The 15,595-nt window shown below is 68.5% G+C and overlaps 2 protein-coding genes across 3 annotated transcripts; both read right to left on the reverse strand.

Moving 5' to 3' along the window:
• Window positions 1–4,295: 4,295 nt before the first annotated feature.
• GP1BB (glycoprotein Ib platelet subunit beta) lies at window positions 4,296–5,414 on the reverse strand. Its single transcript, XM_006065537.4, has 2 exons — window positions 5,280–5,414; window positions 4,296–5,080 (listed from the first exon to the last, which is right to left on the reverse strand). The coding sequence occupies exons 1-2, from the start codon at window positions 5,287–5,289 to the stop codon at window positions 4,473–4,475; spliced, it is 618 nt and encodes a 205-aa protein (XP_006065599.1). The 5' UTR covers window positions 5,290–5,414; the 3' UTR covers window positions 4,296–4,472.
• A 128-nt stretch (window positions 5,415–5,542) lies between these two features.
• Window positions 5,543–13,290, reverse strand: SEPTIN5 (septin 5). Of its 2 annotated transcripts, XM_025267149.2 has the most exons (12): window positions 13,140–13,290; window positions 12,984–12,994; window positions 8,974–9,070; window positions 8,793–8,879; window positions 8,474–8,597; window positions 8,264–8,398; window positions 8,046–8,163; window positions 7,857–7,958; window positions 7,077–7,173; window positions 6,857–6,992; window positions 6,632–6,734; window positions 5,543–6,503 (listed from the first exon to the last, which is right to left on the reverse strand). In XM_025267149.2, exons 1-12 carry the CDS (start codon window positions 13,180–13,182, stop codon window positions 6,447–6,449), a joined length of 1,110 nt encoding a protein of 369 aa, XP_025122934.1. In that variant the 5' UTR covers window positions 13,183–13,290; the 3' UTR covers window positions 5,543–6,446. The 2 variants fall into 2 exon arrangements, with proteins under 2 accessions (XP_025122934.1, XP_025122933.1); XM_025267148.3 differs by lacking the exons at window positions 12,984–12,994; window positions 13,140–13,290 and adding an exon at window positions 9,667–9,886.
• Window positions 13,291–15,595: the final 2,305 nt, after the last annotated feature.

Raw genomic sequence — 15,595 nt, forward strand, 5'->3', positions numbered from 1 at the left:
GTCTCCTGGTGCAACAGGATGTCTCCCTGCAGACATTTCCTGTCTGCAGACAGAGACGATGAGGGCAGTGAGGCTGTGCGTCCAGTGTAGACAGCACCGGGTGTAGACAGCACCGGGTGTACACGGCACCGGGTATAGACGGCACTGGGTGTACACAGCCCTGCTGTAGCCAGCACCGGGTGTAGCCAGCCCCAGTGTAGACAGCACCGGGTGTAGACAGCCCCAGTGTACACGGCACCTGGTATACACGGCCCTGGTGTAGACAGCACCAGATATATACAGGCCCAGTGTAGATAGCACCGGGTGTAGACAGCCCAGGGCTGGTGACTGTATTGCAGAGAGCTGGGTGGGGGAATCTGCCAAGGACAATTCAAGGACAGAGGGACATAGCCAGGGCTGGGCCCAGTCACCAGGGCCAGGGACCCCACAGACCCCCTCAGCCTGGGGGGGGTGCTGGCAAGAGCCCCCCACTGATTTACGGTCGCCCCGGGGAGGGAGCTGTGGCTGCGGAAGCCTTGTTCTTGCTCCCCCCTCCCCCTCGTTGGGGGTCAGCAGGCTGGGGTGCGGCGGTTCTCAGCTGGTTTCCAGATGGGCCGGTGGAGAGGTGTCTGGAGGGGCGCCCAGGGTGGGGGGGTCGGTAAAGGGACCCTGCGGTCAGTGGGCGGCAGGAGCTGCTTTGTCTCTGCGGTCGGTAGTCTCGCGGCTCTAGGCCCGTCTCTGTCACACGGAGCCCCCCTTCCCCACGACCGCCCCGGTGGGGGGGCTGGGCTCTGGTGATTTATCACCCGTTGCCTGTCCTCCATCGGAAACGCCGGGGGTGGGCGCAGACGGTGCGCTGAGCTATGGGCCCCCAGGGCCCCGCCACCCACACCAATGTTGTTGCTCCGTCTGGGCGGCGGGCCCACCCCCAGCACGACCAGGGCCTGGCCCCCAGCCCTTCCCGGGGCCTCGTCCGCGGGACCCTCGGAACTCGCGCCCAGCGGGCGGCGGGTCCCTCCGCAGGCTGGAGGGCCGCGGGGACCGCGCTCCGCCGCCGGCCTGGTAGAGAGGTGCCCCTCTCCGTAGGCACCCGGCGGGCGGCGAGGCTAGCTTTTCACGGTCCCCTCCAAGCGCCTCCGCAGCCCCCGCCTGCTCGTGCGCGCTCCGGCGCACCAGTAGGGACTCAGTAAGTGCTCACCGAGCCAAAGAGCGGCGGACGGCCGCGCCGCGGGCTCAATGGTCTGAGTCCCGGGCCACTGCCGCAGGCGGAAGAAGCCCCTTATCTTCCCGCGATCGCGACCGGCTGTCGATGTGTGTGGGGGGGCGCCCTCGCCCTGCCCCGCCCCCACCGGAGCGCCCTGCGGACCCTGAGGCCGCCCAGCCAGCGCACACAGTCCTGCTCTGCGTCCCGCGCCCCTCCATCCCCCCGCAACCCCTCCATCCCCTCGCGCCCCTCCATCCCCCCACGCCCCTCCAATCCCCCGCGCCCCTCCATCCCTCGCGCCCCTCCAATTCCCCGCGCCTCTCCATCCCCCCGCGCCCCTCCAACCCCCCGCGCCCCTCCAATCCCCCGCGCCCCTCCAATTCCCCCGCCTCTCCATCCCCCGCACCCCTCCAACCCCCCGCGCCCCTCCAATCCCCCGCGCCCCTCCATCCCCCGCGCCCCTCCAACGCCCCGCGCCCCTCCAATCCCCCGCGCCCCTCCATCCCCCCGCGCCCCTCCAACCCCCCGCGCCCCTCCATCCCCCCGAAACCCTTCCATCCCCCCAAAACCCCTCCATCCCCCCGCGCCCCTCCATCCCCCGCGCCTCTGGGCTCCTGCGCCCCGCGCCGTCCTCCGCCCAGTGTGCCCCCGCGCGGGCCATTCGGCAGGTCGCGAGCGCCCTCTGCTGCCGGGCTGAGGCCGCGCTCCGGGGAGGACTGGCCTTGGCATCTGCCCTTTTCAGGGACTAAAACACCGAGGTTCCGCGCGCTGCTCAGGGCTGTGTCCGGCTGGGCCGCCGCCTGGCCTTGCAGGGACTCAGCGCTTTAGGCACCCCCTCGTCCTCCAGTCGCCAGGATGTGGCTTGAGCGTCGGGGCGGCCGGGGGTGGTGCGCCACGTGTCTGGGCAGAGTAGGCCAGGATGCAGGGCAGGGAGGCCTTGGATACTCTGGACAGAGTGGCAGCAGGAAGCTCGTGCCTGCCCCAGGAAGAGCCCGGCCTTGCTCTGAGGCTGCCCGCCACCCCGAGAAACTGGGGACCAGTGTGGTCAGAGGACTGGAGCTGCAGGGCAAAGGGGCCCATTGCCCACCTGGGGGCTGCAGGCATGAGGGGCCAGCAGGGCTGTTCCCATCTGGTTGGAGTCTGAGCCCCGGGGGGACCAGCCTGTCAGTGGGGAAGGCACCCTGGGGCAGGGTATCCTCCCTGAGATGGAGAAAGAGACACAGAGGCCCGGGGCTGGCAGAGGGGCTGTGCTCTCCCCATGCTCTGGGCTGGTCAGGGTCCCCAGCTGGGACCGCGCCCCTTCACCACACCCCGGAGGCTGAGGCCCCAGGGTCTGTGTGTGGAGTGTCAGCTCAGGGTAAGGGCTGGCAGCCCTTGGTGGTCAGTACCATGGCCGGAGCCCCTAGAAATCACGGGGAACTGGCAGGAGGGCAGGGCGAGCCTGGAGTAACCACGGGGTTCTGCTGCCCTGTCGTCTGAGGGGGAAGTTCTTCCTCGGATCTGACCACACCATGATGCCGGCCTTTTCCTCTGTCAGAAGATCCAGCCTTCTGCAGCCCCTGGCCCCCGGGACCACCATACCCGCCCCCTCAACAGGACACTGGCTGGGAAGCTGGGCTCCTGCTCACCACTGGTCACTCCCAGCTCCTGCTGGGACCTGTCCCATAGCCCAGGGAGGCCTCCCTGTCTTAGCTTGGTGTCACCTAGGACCCCCCAGGCCCCTTTCTCTGGGCCCTGCATTTGCCCCACAGAGGCCTCAGCGAGGAGGAGAGGGGATCCCTGGGGCCTGGTCTCAGCTCTGCTCCCAGGGCAGCTACAGAGAAAGCTCTGGGGCCCAACAGGGAGACCCGCCACCCTCAGAATCAGGTTTCTTGCTGTGGAAAGAAGGGGTGACACCCCATTCCTGCACTGCACTGGGGCTGAGTTTAGGGGGTGGCTTGTGTACCTTGCACGATGACTATTACCTCTGACCCCTACCAGGGCTCCGGGCCACTCCCTGGGGGGCAGGGGGCATTTCTTTGTGCAGAAGGGGCCGCTATCCCAGATCTGGTGATAAGCCTGGATGGACAGCGGACAGTCAGCTGCAGCCCACAATGGGCCGGATGCCACGCACCTGCCCACAAAGGAGGGGGTGGCTCCCACCTCACGTCCCACCGGCAGCCCCGAGATAGCATCGGCCCGGCCGGAGGGCCATCCGTCTTGTCCCACAAAGGCTGAGACAAAGACTGTGTCAGTGGCAGCCTCCCCGACCGGGTCAGCGGGGCCAGGGGCCTTCCTGGGCCCGGGAGCCGGGGCTCAGGCCCCAGGCTCCTCATCAGCGGCCTACATTGTTCACAGGGCCAGACAGGTGGGGGCCACACCTAGAGCGGAAGTGGGGAAAGCATCGCCGTCTCTCTGGGGCTGCCAGGTCCAGCTTAGCAGCCTGAGCCACGCTGGGGCACATACTCAGGATTTTCCAGGCCCTGGTGGCTCGGCCTGGATCCAGGGCTGGGATGGGGGAGACCAGGGCCTGAGAAGCAGTCAGGGGTGCTTTCCTGCAGGAGGTGGCAGCCAGGTGGAGGACACGATTCAGAGACCCTGCAACCCCCTGTGCCTCCTCACTCCAGCAGGGAGCTTCTGTGGACCCCAGCTCACAAGGCTCACCCTGTCCTTACCTGCTCTCCAGATCTTCTTACTCAAATGCCCAGGAAGGTCCTGCTGGGGCCCCTGACTGCCCTCACCATCCCTGGTCCAAAGCACTCCTGATGCTTTGGGGAGCCTCACACCCTGAACCATCCTTGGAGCCACCAGGCAGACCCGCCCTGGCAGCCAGAAACCTCCACTCCAAGCACATGCTTTCGGCATATGCACCGCCCCTGGAGCTCCGACTGTCCCCACACTGTCCTCACCCCCACCCCCCAGGTGAGCACTGTCCTTCCAGCCCTTCCACACCTCCCCACTTGAACTTTGGGGAGAGTCGGGGCGGGGTGCAAGTTCACTCACTGCCCCCACCCCATGTTCCCCCACCAGGAGGTGATATGGAGGTGTATGAACTGCCATGTGGGAACTCCTCCCCCCTCGGAGCTCTTTCTGGGTTTGGGAAGGGGATTCCGCGGCACACGGTGAAGATCGGTCGGGTGGGGAGCAGGGTTTATTGGCAGCGCAGACAGCGTGGGGGGCTCCTCGGTCCAAGTCCAGGCATGGGTGCGTGTGGCCAGCGGTGGCGCAGCAGTCGGGCCCCTGCGCGGGGCCGCCGGGCAGGCAGGTCTGGGAGATCGTGAGGACGGGGGAGGGGGCCCGGCCGCACGGTTCAGCGCCAGTCGCTCGGCTCGGGGGTCGCGCGCTCGGCGGCCAGCGGCTCGCTCAGCGGCCTCCGGCGCGTGGCGCGGGCGCGCAGGCTCCGCAGGCGGCACAGCAGCAGCGCCAGCAGCAGCGCGTGCAACAGCCCGAGGACCAGCAGCAGGAGCTGCGCCGCCAGCGCCCCGCGGCAGAGCGCACCGGGCGGGCAGGTGGCGCGCAGCTCGTCCTCCGCCAAGTAGGGTAGCAGGCGGCCCCGCAGCGCGGGGGGCGCGGCGCAGCGCAGGTCGCGGTAGAGCTCGCGCTCAGGCCGGCCGGCCAGCCAGGCCCGCAGCGGCACCAGGTGGCAGTCGCAGCGCCAAGGGTTGGCGCCCAGGTGCGCGGCGCGCAGCACCGGCAGCGCGTCCAGCAGCCCGGGCGGCAGCGCCGTCAGGTTGTTGCCGGTCAGCACCAGCTCGGTCGTGTCCGGCGGGAAGACGGCCGGCAGCGAGGCCCACGTCAGCCCGCGGCGCCCGCAGTCCACGCGTGTACCTGCGCAGCGACACGGGGCGGGACAGCCCGCGGCCGAGCGGCCCGGCGGCGCGAGCAGCAGAAGCAGCAGGCTCAGCGCCCCGCGCAGCCCTGGAAGGGAAGCGCCGCGGTGAGCCCGACCCGCGGGGTCCTGGGCGATGCCACCGCCCGCGAGCCTTTCCACCCGCCCGCCGGCTGGAAGGGTCCTCCGGGTCTGGCCCGAACCGCTCTGACTGCAGCCCAGAGGACTGAGAGCCTCCCTACCAGATGTCCTCGGGGAACGCGCGGCCTGGGCAGACCCTAGACTCACCGAAGCCCATGGCGAGAGGTCGGCCACCGGACCAGCTCTGGAGCTCCGGGCGGTGGTCGCAGGACCGGGCGATAAGGCCGCTCCGCCCCTCCCCTCCCCGGCCCTGGTGCGCCTGCCGAACCGACCACAACGCGGCCACCCCGCCAGAAATAACCCAGAGGTCGAGCCGCCAGCGCAGATAGAGCGCTATCGCCAGGTTGCCGGCCGACCGAGCTTCCGGCCCCTCGCTCCCGGGGCGCACAGACCATGAGGACACCGTCTTCGACGTTCACCAACATTGTTCTCCTGTCACCAGGACAGGGTGCAGCATTCACAACGGAACACACTGGAGAATGGGGCTCGGGGCCAGGGATCATGCGGGTGGAGGGACGGGGACCAGGGACTCAGGAACCCAGAGCGACAGTGCTGCTGGGCAGAGCGGGCCTCCCGCCCCTGATGGGCAAAGGGTGGGCCAGGGGCGGGGGAGGCCAGTTTGCCGACCACCCGCTGCTACTGGAGCCCCCCGGGACCAGGCCAGGCTATGGGGGAGGATCGCGGGCATTCACTGCGAAGCCCAGCCGCCTTACGGTCCCCTGCAGCCAGCTGACCTCCTTAGGTCGGGAGGGAGCCTAATCACTTCCGCTCCCAACCTGTGCACAGAGGTGCCTGGTGAGTGGGGAAAGGGGTAAGAAGGACCCACGGGGGCCCAAAGGGAGGCTCCGAGTCGGGAAACAGGCCAGGGTCCCGGGGATCGGCCCCCCACCCCCACTCTGCCTTGGTTCTCCCGCCCATGTAAATAGGGCCTGGAGTCAGTTCAGTGACCTTCCGGTTGGGGGCAGATCTCACAAGTCACCACCCAACTTAGATCCAGCGCCCCAAAGCCAGAGAGGTCTGGATGGGGGGGGGGGGGGGGGGCAACGTCCAGGCCCCTGGGAAGCAGATACAAACGAGGGGAGGGGTCGATGCTGAGAATAAATTAGGGTTGGCTGGGGGCTGTGACCCAGCGTCTCTGAGAACAGGAGGGGAAAAAAACCAGGTCTGGGCCACTCTGGGGTTGGGGGTCGCGCCCGGGCCTATGGGCGATCCAGATGAATCCGGCGTCGAGTCCAGGCCCGTCGGGGTCCGGGGGTGGGAAGGGCCAGCCCGGAAGCCGGCAGTATAGTTATGGCACGTGGGGCTGCGGCGGGGTCACTGGTCCTGCATCTGCTGCTTCATTTTCTGCAGCATCTCTTGCATCCGCCTTAGCTGGGGGTGGGGCAGGAGCGGCAGGGGGCGGTGTGAGCGAGCGGTGGGCGGGGCCTGCCCCTGCGCCCAGCCTGGCTCCACCCCACCCCGCCTATCCAGCCTGGCTCCGCCCCCCACTCCCCGCCCACCTCCTCATCTTTCATCCGGATGAGCTTTTCAGTCTCAGCGTCGGGCGTGGGCAGTGGCAGGATGGGTATGGGGCTCTCCATGCGGCTGTCCTGCGTCAGCTTGCTGCAGGGTGGACACCGGGGACAAGGCTGCTGGAGGCCGGGCTGACCCTCGCCACCAGCACGGCCCTGCGACTCCCGCACCTCCGGGCGGGGACTGGGGGCGGGCGGGGCGGGGGCGCGCACCTGGTCATCTGCTGGATGCAGTGCGCGCGGTAGTTCTCGTAGTGCACGTCGCAGGTCACGTCCTTGAGGTCATGCATGTGCGTGCGGATTAGCATGTTGCGAAGCTTCACGAAGTCGCAGTGCGCCTGGTTCTCCACTGTGGGCAGGGGTGGCCGGTGAGTAGGCCACCGGCCCAGGGGAGCCTTCCCACCCAAAGGCTGTGCCCCAGGCCTGGACTCACCCTCCACGATCCCCCAGGGGTACAGGCGCCCCCGGACCCGCTGCCCCTTGGCCTCCACCACCGTGTTGCTGCCGATAACAGCGAAGGGTGCGCTCTCCTGGGGGGGGAGGGGCAGGTGCAAGGGCTCATGCCCAGTTAGCATAGGTGTGAGGTCCACGGTACAAGAGGGGCATGGGCACACCTCCAGTGTCCCCAACAATAACCTCTCCCCAAAGAGACCCTGTTATCCCCACCTTGGGCCTCTCTGTTGCCAGCTGAAGCCAGAGCTGGTGCCACTTACATGGAGGGCTTTTGCCAGGCTGTGCCCAATCAGATGTACCCTCCCCCTCCTTCCCCAGAGTGGAGCCTGTGCCGGCTGTTAGTGATACCCCTGCTGACTTTGGGGTGAAGGGCCCACCCTGGTCCTGGCCTAGTGGCCACTTGTCCCCAGCTTGGCTTCTCCATCACCACTCAAAGCCACCTCCCTCCCCCAGAGCTCAGGACTCTGTAGTCGGGGCATGCACAGGCCTGGGGTACGAGAAGGGGGCTGAGCGCAGGGCCAGGGTGGGGCCTGGCCAGTGACCGTGCCCTCGTATCCTGGCAAGCACTCCATGACCCATGAACCACACAGGACCCAAACCACACTGGCCAGCCGGGACCTGAGCCACCCCCGGCTAAGACTCTACAGCCTAGATGAAAGTCTCACGCCACCCCCCCGCCCCAGGTCAGACCAGGGCCCCATTGCTCCTCTAGACCCGCTGTAGCGTGGCCTCTGGGGTCCCCCAAGTGCTGCAGGCTCACCTTCAGTTCCCGGTCCTGCTGCTTGAAGTCCTCATCCTCGTCCGAGTCGCACTCAGGAAACTGGTACACGTGGATCCCAAACCTGTCGATCTCTTCCCGGATCTGCAGCCAGCGAGGACTGTCAGGGGAGGGGCTGGCGGCCTCAGTCCCCCCTGAGCCCCGCGCAGACCCCCAGCCCCGCAGGCTCACCCGCTCTTTCAGCTTCCGGATCTCCCCTGGGACGAGACAGTCGGCCTTGGCGATGAGGGGCACGATGTTCACCTTCTCGTGCAGGGCCTTCATGAAGGCCACGTCCACCGGCCGCAGCCTGTGAGGGGCCGGGGTGAGGGGCTTGAGGGGCGGGGGCGGCGGGAGGGGGTGCCTGAGGAGCGGGCGGGCCGGGCCCCCTGGCCAGGGCAGCCACCTACCCGTGCCCGAAAGGGGAGATGAAGTACAAGCAGCAGTGCACCCGGTTGTCCTGGATGTTCTTGCGGTTGAGGCCGCTCTCGTCCCGGAAGTACTGCTCGAACTGCTGGTCCACATAGTCGGTGATGGGCTTCCAGCTGGGGGTAGGGGGCACGTGAGGCCAGCCGGGCTGAGAGCCGGGGGCTAGGCCAGCCCAGGCAAGCCTTCCTCACCACTCAGAGTTGTTGACGGCGTCCCCGAAGCCCGGTGTGTCCACGATGGTGAGCTTCAGCTTCACCCCCTTCTCTTCAATGTCCACCGTGTGTTTTAGGATCTCAACTGTCTGGCTGATGCGTTCTGGGGCGGGGGGCGTGGGGGGTGGTTTAGAGTGGCCTCTGCGGCCCTGACTCCTACCCCCGGGCACCCCAGACACTCCCAGGTTACGTGGCCTGGTGGTGGTCTGGACCCACGCTTCAGGGACAGAGGATCGAGGCTGGACCTGGAAGGAGCCCTTGAAAGGGTCACCCAGCAGGGGGCGTGGGGCCCACTCACCCTCGGCACTCAGCAGTTTCCGCTCCTTGTAGAGGTCGGTCAGGAAGAGGCTGTGGACCAGTGTGGACTTCCCCAGGCCTGACTCCCCTGCCCACAGATGCAGTGGGGAAGTCAGGTCCCAGGCCCCAGACAGAGCATGGCTGCCCGTGCCCCTGCCCGCCCTGGGGCCTGGGCCACTCACCGGCCACCATGAGCGTGAAGTCGAAGCCCTTCTTCACAGACTTGCGGTGCACCTGGTTGGGCAGCGTGGCGAAGCCCACGTACTGCTTGTCGACGTCCTGGCGGGGGTGGGGCAGGTCAGGGGCATGCTCCTGTTCCGGGAGCAGCCCTGGCCCCTGCCCCTACCGAGCTCAGGCCAGGGGGCAGCAGGGCAGGGTCCCCCGGGAGAGGGGCTTCTCAGTGGCAGCAGCAGGCGAGGGTCTGTGGGCAAAGGCCCCCCTGAGGTGGGAGGCAGGTGGGCCTGGAGGGTGGTGGTGCCCTCAAGGGCTTCACAGAGGCCGAGTCAGTGCCTGGAGCGGGGGCAACAGGCACATCCAGTGAGCCCAGTGTCCTTGGGTGGGGGGCAGAGGGCACCAGGACCCGGACCCCTCAGACGTGCCCAAGGACCTCCGAAGCTGGAGAAGCCCTCACCTCAATACTCACCCCTCCGCGAAAGTAGGGGGTGGGAGGCCGCATCTGGCCCGGATCCAGCCGCGGGGGCGGCTGGCTGCAGCGACGGTGGAGCTGCGGCTATTTATAGACAGCAGCCCCCGGCCTCCCCGTGGCCCCGCGCACAGCCCAGGACCCCAGGACCCTGCGGCCCCGTCATATCGCCAGTGCGGACACCGGGGTGGGCGCGCGCTGACCCACTTTCCGCGCCCCGCTGCACACACACCTTGAGCCGCCTCTGGGCCTGGGTCCGCGGCGAGAGCAGCGGCTCCAGCAGGCGGTCCTGGGGCGCTGCCAGCGAGTCCATCCCCGCCAGCCTGGGACCGCGCGCACGCTGGGGCCCAGAGCGTCAGGCCCGCCCGCCGCCAGGCGTGTTCTCGCCCCCGGGGCGCACGGACGCGGGCACCGGGGCCCGGGGCGGGGCGGCGCTCACGCGATGCGCGACCCCGAGGTCCCCCTCGAGCCGCGGGTCCGGCCCCAGACGGCCAGCCCCGGGCACAAGCGGGTCCCTGCGCCGGACGGGAGCGCGCGGTCTCCGGGAGACAGTCGCCTGGAAATGAGGCCGCGCGGGCGGAGCCATCGGAGCGGAGGAGGGCAGGGCCCAGCTCGGCAGGCAGGCGGCTGCGCGCGGAGCGGCGCGGCTCGGGCCGTCAGCCCCGCGACTGCACGGCGGGGGCTGGTCCACGGCGGGTCCGCGCCGCCGCGCCCGCCGCCAGAGGGAGCCCCATCCGCGCGCTCCCGCCCGGCCCCCCGAACCCCACAGACGCACCCCTCCCTGCGCGCCCCGCCCCCCGCGTGTGTCCGGAGAATGTTTACCGCCGCGGCCGCCTAGACCAGCGGGGAACCTGCGAGGGCAGAGACCCGCTCCCCACCCAGGCCCTCGTCGGGCGGGAGGGAGCGGTCAGAGCCCTAGATGCCCGCCCCCCATCCCCTCTGCAAACGCGGAAGCTGTGGCCCGTGCGTGGCTCCCCAAACCCGCCGGCCAGCCCTGCTGGCCAGACAGCTACTGCCAGCCGAGGGGGGCTGATGGAGCGGACCCCTTCCCGGGGGGCACTCTGTCTGAGCTTCCACCCTGCCCTCACCCCCAGGATTGGGCAATAGGGGGCCTGGGGGGCTCCAGCTAGCTCCGCCCTCTCGCCTGTGCAGTGATGCCAGGGACCACGGGGGTCTCCTGAGCCCCCAAACCCAGCCTCTCCCCAACCCCACAGGCCCCCACCAGAATCTGAATAGGCCAGACCAATGGGAAGGAGCTGAGCATCCAAAGAGGTGGACAGGCTGTGAACTCCGTCAGTAGGGCTGGGAGGCCCCCACACCCCCACCCACCCTCCCTTCCTAGCTCCCTGCTTAAGAGGCCTCTGTACCCCCGTCCAGGCCGGAGCTGCTGCCATGGGGCCTGGAGGCCTCTGGCACCTGGGGAGGAGGGGTGGGTCCACTTCTGGGAACAGGAGCGCCTTTCATCCAAGAGGACAGGGCGGGGGGGGGGGGGGGGGGCGGGGGCCGGGGGCGGGCCACAGGCCACAGCCCGGCCCCCCCACCCTGGCTCCAAGAAAGCACCCTCCACGTGGACCTGTGGGGGGCCTCTGGGCTGAGTATCCCCCAGCCTCCAACCCCAGGCACCACCTTAGACATGGCTGCTAGGACCAGCTCCTGCTGGGTGGACAAGCTGACGTCTCGGGCCTGGGGCACCTCCGAGGACAGAGCGGGCCTGGCCTCATCTCCCCACACCCTGGGGCCTGAAGGGTGCACTGCCCAGACGGCCTCGGTTTGCCCACTGGTAAGGCACAGCCTCGGGAGGCCCGGGACCGGGGACAAGCCCAGCCCCTGCCAGCCCAGCCCACGTCCCACCTCACCTGCACAGGGCTGGGGATTCCCTGGGGGTCCCCAAGGAGAGGGCCCTGCCGCCCGCTTTGTCTGGTCCTCAGACACTGCTGAGGACTCCTGGAGCCGCAGACGTGCCGCGCCTACCTCCTCCCCACCGCCTGGTGCCTGATGCTCTCGAGGCGTTTTCATTCTTAGAATCTCCCCACCGGCTCTGGGGACAGGAGCCAGAGCCAGTGGGGCCACCACTTTCGCTGAGAGGGGGTGCAGTGGGGGAGGGCACAGGGGACCACCAGAGCCCCCCACCCAATGCCTAAGGTGGTGGGCACGGAGGGGTCCATAGAGTCCCCCTCTTTCCTGGAGGGGCAACAGGCTGAGGCACAGAACACCAACAATGGAACAGTGAAGACCCACGGGGAGCCTGCCCCAAACGCCTGGCTCCTGGGCCCGATCCCGGGGGAAGCTACACCCCACCCACATCACGCCCTCTGCCTCGTGCCCCAGGGGCAGGCATGGGTGAGGCCGGTCCTAGCTGAGCTCCAGGTGGGGCAGACACCGGCCCAGCGGGGCTGGAGCCCCAGCAGGGGACCCCAAGTGTCCACAGGCCCTGGAGCAGGGGGGCTGGTCTCCTGGGGCTTCCCCTGTCTCTCCCTGAACAATGGCAGGCTGGTGGGCTGGCCCTGCATCTCCTGCATTGTTCGACCCGCAGCACGAGCAGGCAGCTCCCGGCCCTGGCTCCCCGGGGAGCCCCTTGCAGGCAGGGTGAGGATGAGAGGCCCCTCCCCACAAGCCTCACCCAGCCCAGGGCACAGCCCTCGACTCCCAGCCCCAGCCCCACCTGCCAGGCTGCTCCGCCCGCCTGCCACACCTGGGCCAATACTGCGGGGTTCCACCCAGGGTGTGAACCCCCATCCCTGACGAGGGTTGCCAAGGCCACCCTGGTGCCTGAGTCGGCCTTCCTGTTCTGCCCAAAACACGGCTGCGCTTGAGCAGAGAGACCTCAGCCAGTGGGGCTGCCCCAGGGCCCCAAGCTCCCCAGATGCGCCCCTCTCCGTGGGGTCGCCTCGATATTTAAACCTGACCTCAGCTAGGTTAGCAGTGGGTGTCCAGGCGGCCTCCTGTCCAGACCTGTGCACTGGAGGGTGGGGGTCCAGGCTGGCCCTTGGGTGAACCAGTTTGTACCCCCTAGGTCTGAAGATCCATGCTGGGCAGGGGGATGACTCAGACCAGGCCCTGGAGGCTCCCAGTCTGGGGAAGAGGCACCAGGTCAGCCAACTCACATCGCTCAGTGGGAAGAGGATGCAGAGAAGCTGGGTGGGGTGGCCCGAGCAGCTGCCCACCCTCTCTGTGTGGGGCAGCTTTGGGACGGCCCTGGCTGCTGGACACAGACCCCTCCCCCCGCCCCTGGCCTTCCATGACCAGGGGCTCCCTCAGGACCCCCAGCAGGCGGTCTCGGGCCAGTTCAACAAGGAGAGGCCGGCGCTGGACCAGTGGGAGGGGGCACCCGGCCCATCCCCCATCGGGGAGGGGCCCACGCTGCGCAAGCCAGGGTCAGGATCCAGGACCTCGGAACGGCGCCGCCTCCGCCCGGCAGCACCCGGGCTGAGGATCGGCTATCGCGACAGGGCGGGATGACGGCGGGCGGGGGCGGGGTCGCGCCGGGGCGCCGCGGGTTGTTGGCACAATGGGTGACTGCGGGCCGGGTGAGCGGCGGCGCACGCGTACCTGCTTGTCCTCTGCGGGTGCGGGTCGGGTCGGGGGTCGGGTCGGTGTCCAGGGCCGGCCGGCGGGCGGGAGAGAGACCGAGACACGCGATGAGAGGCGCGCGGGCGGCGGGGACAAAGGCGCGCGCGCGCGCGGGCGGGCGGGCGCCGGGCTCACCTGGGGTCGCCAGCTTGCTCTTGTACCGCAGGCCTGTGCTCATGGTGGCCGCCGGGGGGACGTGCGCGCGGGCGGGGCGGCGACGAGCCGAGGCCAAGGCCGGGCTGCGGGGTGACCGGCCCCTCCGCGCCGCCGCCGCCCGCCCCGCCCGCGCGCCCGCCAGCCAATCGGCGCCCGCCGCGCCCACGCGCGACCCGGCGCGGCCGGCGGGGGCGGGGACCCGGGCGCCCCCACCGCCCCGCGCCCGCGGCCTGGGGCGACGCCCTCCCTTCCCGCCGGCCGGGCGCTGGGGCACCCGAGACCCGCACTGCACCCGGCCCCCGTGACCGCGGCCGCTGTCCACCACCCCCCCTCCCTGCCCAGGGCCCCCGGCCCCCCAACACCGTCCCTGCCCGATCCCCGGCCCCTTACCCAGACCCCGGCTGTGACTCCTCCCCCCTCATGGGACCCCCGCCCACACCTGACCTCTGATCATCCTTGGTGTGGCCCCCCGCCTTGTAAAGCCGGCCCCCAGAGGCTCGGGCCTCATACATGCTCCACCACCGAGCTGGCCTGGCAGGCTCTGCCCAGCTGAGGTCAGGGCATGCCCCCCCCAACTCATCAGGATGGATGCCAGGGGCTTTGGCCCGCGGAGCCCCACTCCTGGCCCTGTCCAGGCAGAAAGCCTGATGCCTGGAGCGCGGCCAGCCCGGCTCCTCCCCGGCAGCTGCTGGTGGCTGTACCTGGCTCTGTGAGTACACACACCTGGGCAGCCGGTCCGCCCCAGTTCTGGGATCCTTGGTAAGGGGTGAGGGTGAGCTGCCACCCCAGTGCCCTGTGCTCTGCACACCCGCAGGTGGACCCACTGAGACTACCCTGAGAAGGGGCCTCCCGGGCGCTCTGAAGGCGGGCCAGGGTCTGCACCCCACTTAGGCTGAGGTCTCCCCAGGCCGGGTGCCTCCTGTCTCTTTCGGTCACTGCCACACTCCTAGCGACACTCCCAGGTGCCCTCAGCCTGGACCCCGCCGGGAGCGCCCCCCAGGAGGCACGTCTGGGGCTCTCAGTCCCTCAGGGAGGGACGTCAGGCCTGTGGTCAGCAGCCCCCCAGGTGAGGACCCCTCCACAGGCAGGAAGCCCCATCCTGTCCCACCCTCCTGCGCCCTTGGGCCCTCTGCTGGCCTGTGGGCTCTGCCATCTCTGAGCGCCGGCGCTGGGCAGACTGTGTCCCCTCTCAGTGTGAAAGTCGGGGGGCAGCACCTTCACTGCTGCCCGGCTGGTCGGGGTCCCCTCCCCCGGGGCCCCCGCCCGGTCCACCACGAGGTGTGGGGCCAGTCCACCCCTACCCTGCCCCAGGCCTTGGGGCCAGAGGGTTTGGAATTCAGGACTTTCACCCGCTCACAGATGACCTGATACCTCACAGGGCCCCGGGGCTGTGCCTTGAAATTCTTGTGCTGAGGGACTTCCCAGCGGCCCGAGGTCGAGACACCCTGCTTTCACTGCAGGGGGCTCGGGTTCCATCCCTGGTTTGAAGCTAAGGTCCCCCCATGCCACGCCGCCAAAAGAAATACTAAAAAAATTTTTTAAGATTTTGGTAGTGAAACGCAACTGTTCCCATGAACTGGAATAAATAAAGACCACGGTAAACGTGTATGTTGGTTTAGGACTGGCTTTGTCACCAGAGTTTGAAAACCTTTCTTTCAGAGCTTTAGGGAGTTCGGGATTGTGGATAAAGGCGTGGGGCCAGAGGGGACACTTGGAGTGCGAGGCAGGACTTCTGAGCCTTCACCAACCCTGGGGGCCTCTGTGGAAACCCCATCTCAGGGCACCTGGAGCTTAGCAAAGCGGTCCCATCCGGCAGTGAGAAGGTGAAAGTGAAGTTGCTCAGTCGTGTCCGACTCTGTGACCCGTGGACTGTAGCCCACCAAGTTCCTCTGTCCATGGGGTAGAGAGAAAGGACATGGACTCCATAGCAGTGAGAAAGGACACTTCAAAAGTTAGCACCAACTGGCCCAGGCAGGCCTGAGACTTGGAGAAAGGGCTAAGCCGCCCTGTCCTGGGGGTCTGGGAGGGGCTCCAGGCAGCCCCAGGTCAGGGAGTTTGAACTCAGCCCTGAGGGGACTGGACTGCTGGAAGGGCCTAGCTTGGCAGATTACAGGTTTTAAAACAATCCTATAGACAAGAGGCAGGGAGGGGTGGGGCACCACAGAGGCAGCTCTTTTCTCATCTATGTGTGCTCCAGGGGAGGGTGGGGTCAGCAAAGGTGGGCTGCAGCCCAGTCTTGGGCCTGGAGCTGATGGCAAGAGGGCCCGGAGCCCCAGGACTCCCTAGGGCAGGCCTGGGTCAGGCCTCTGGTGAAACGCCCAGGGGTGAGCGAAACGCCCCGGGCTGCGGGGTGGGAAGCGGGTAGGGTCTGCTCCCCTCTAACCCGGCCGTGAGTCCAGGGGACACCCCGAATCCTGCCACAGATGCAGGGGCTG

This window comes from Bubalus bubalis, chromosome 17 (genome assembly GCF_019923935.1).
Source record: "Bubalus bubalis isolate 160015118507 breed Murrah chromosome 17, NDDB_SH_1, whole genome shotgun sequence".
Classification (NCBI taxonomy): Eukaryota; Metazoa; Chordata; class Mammalia; order Artiodactyla; family Bovidae; genus Bubalus; species Bubalus bubalis.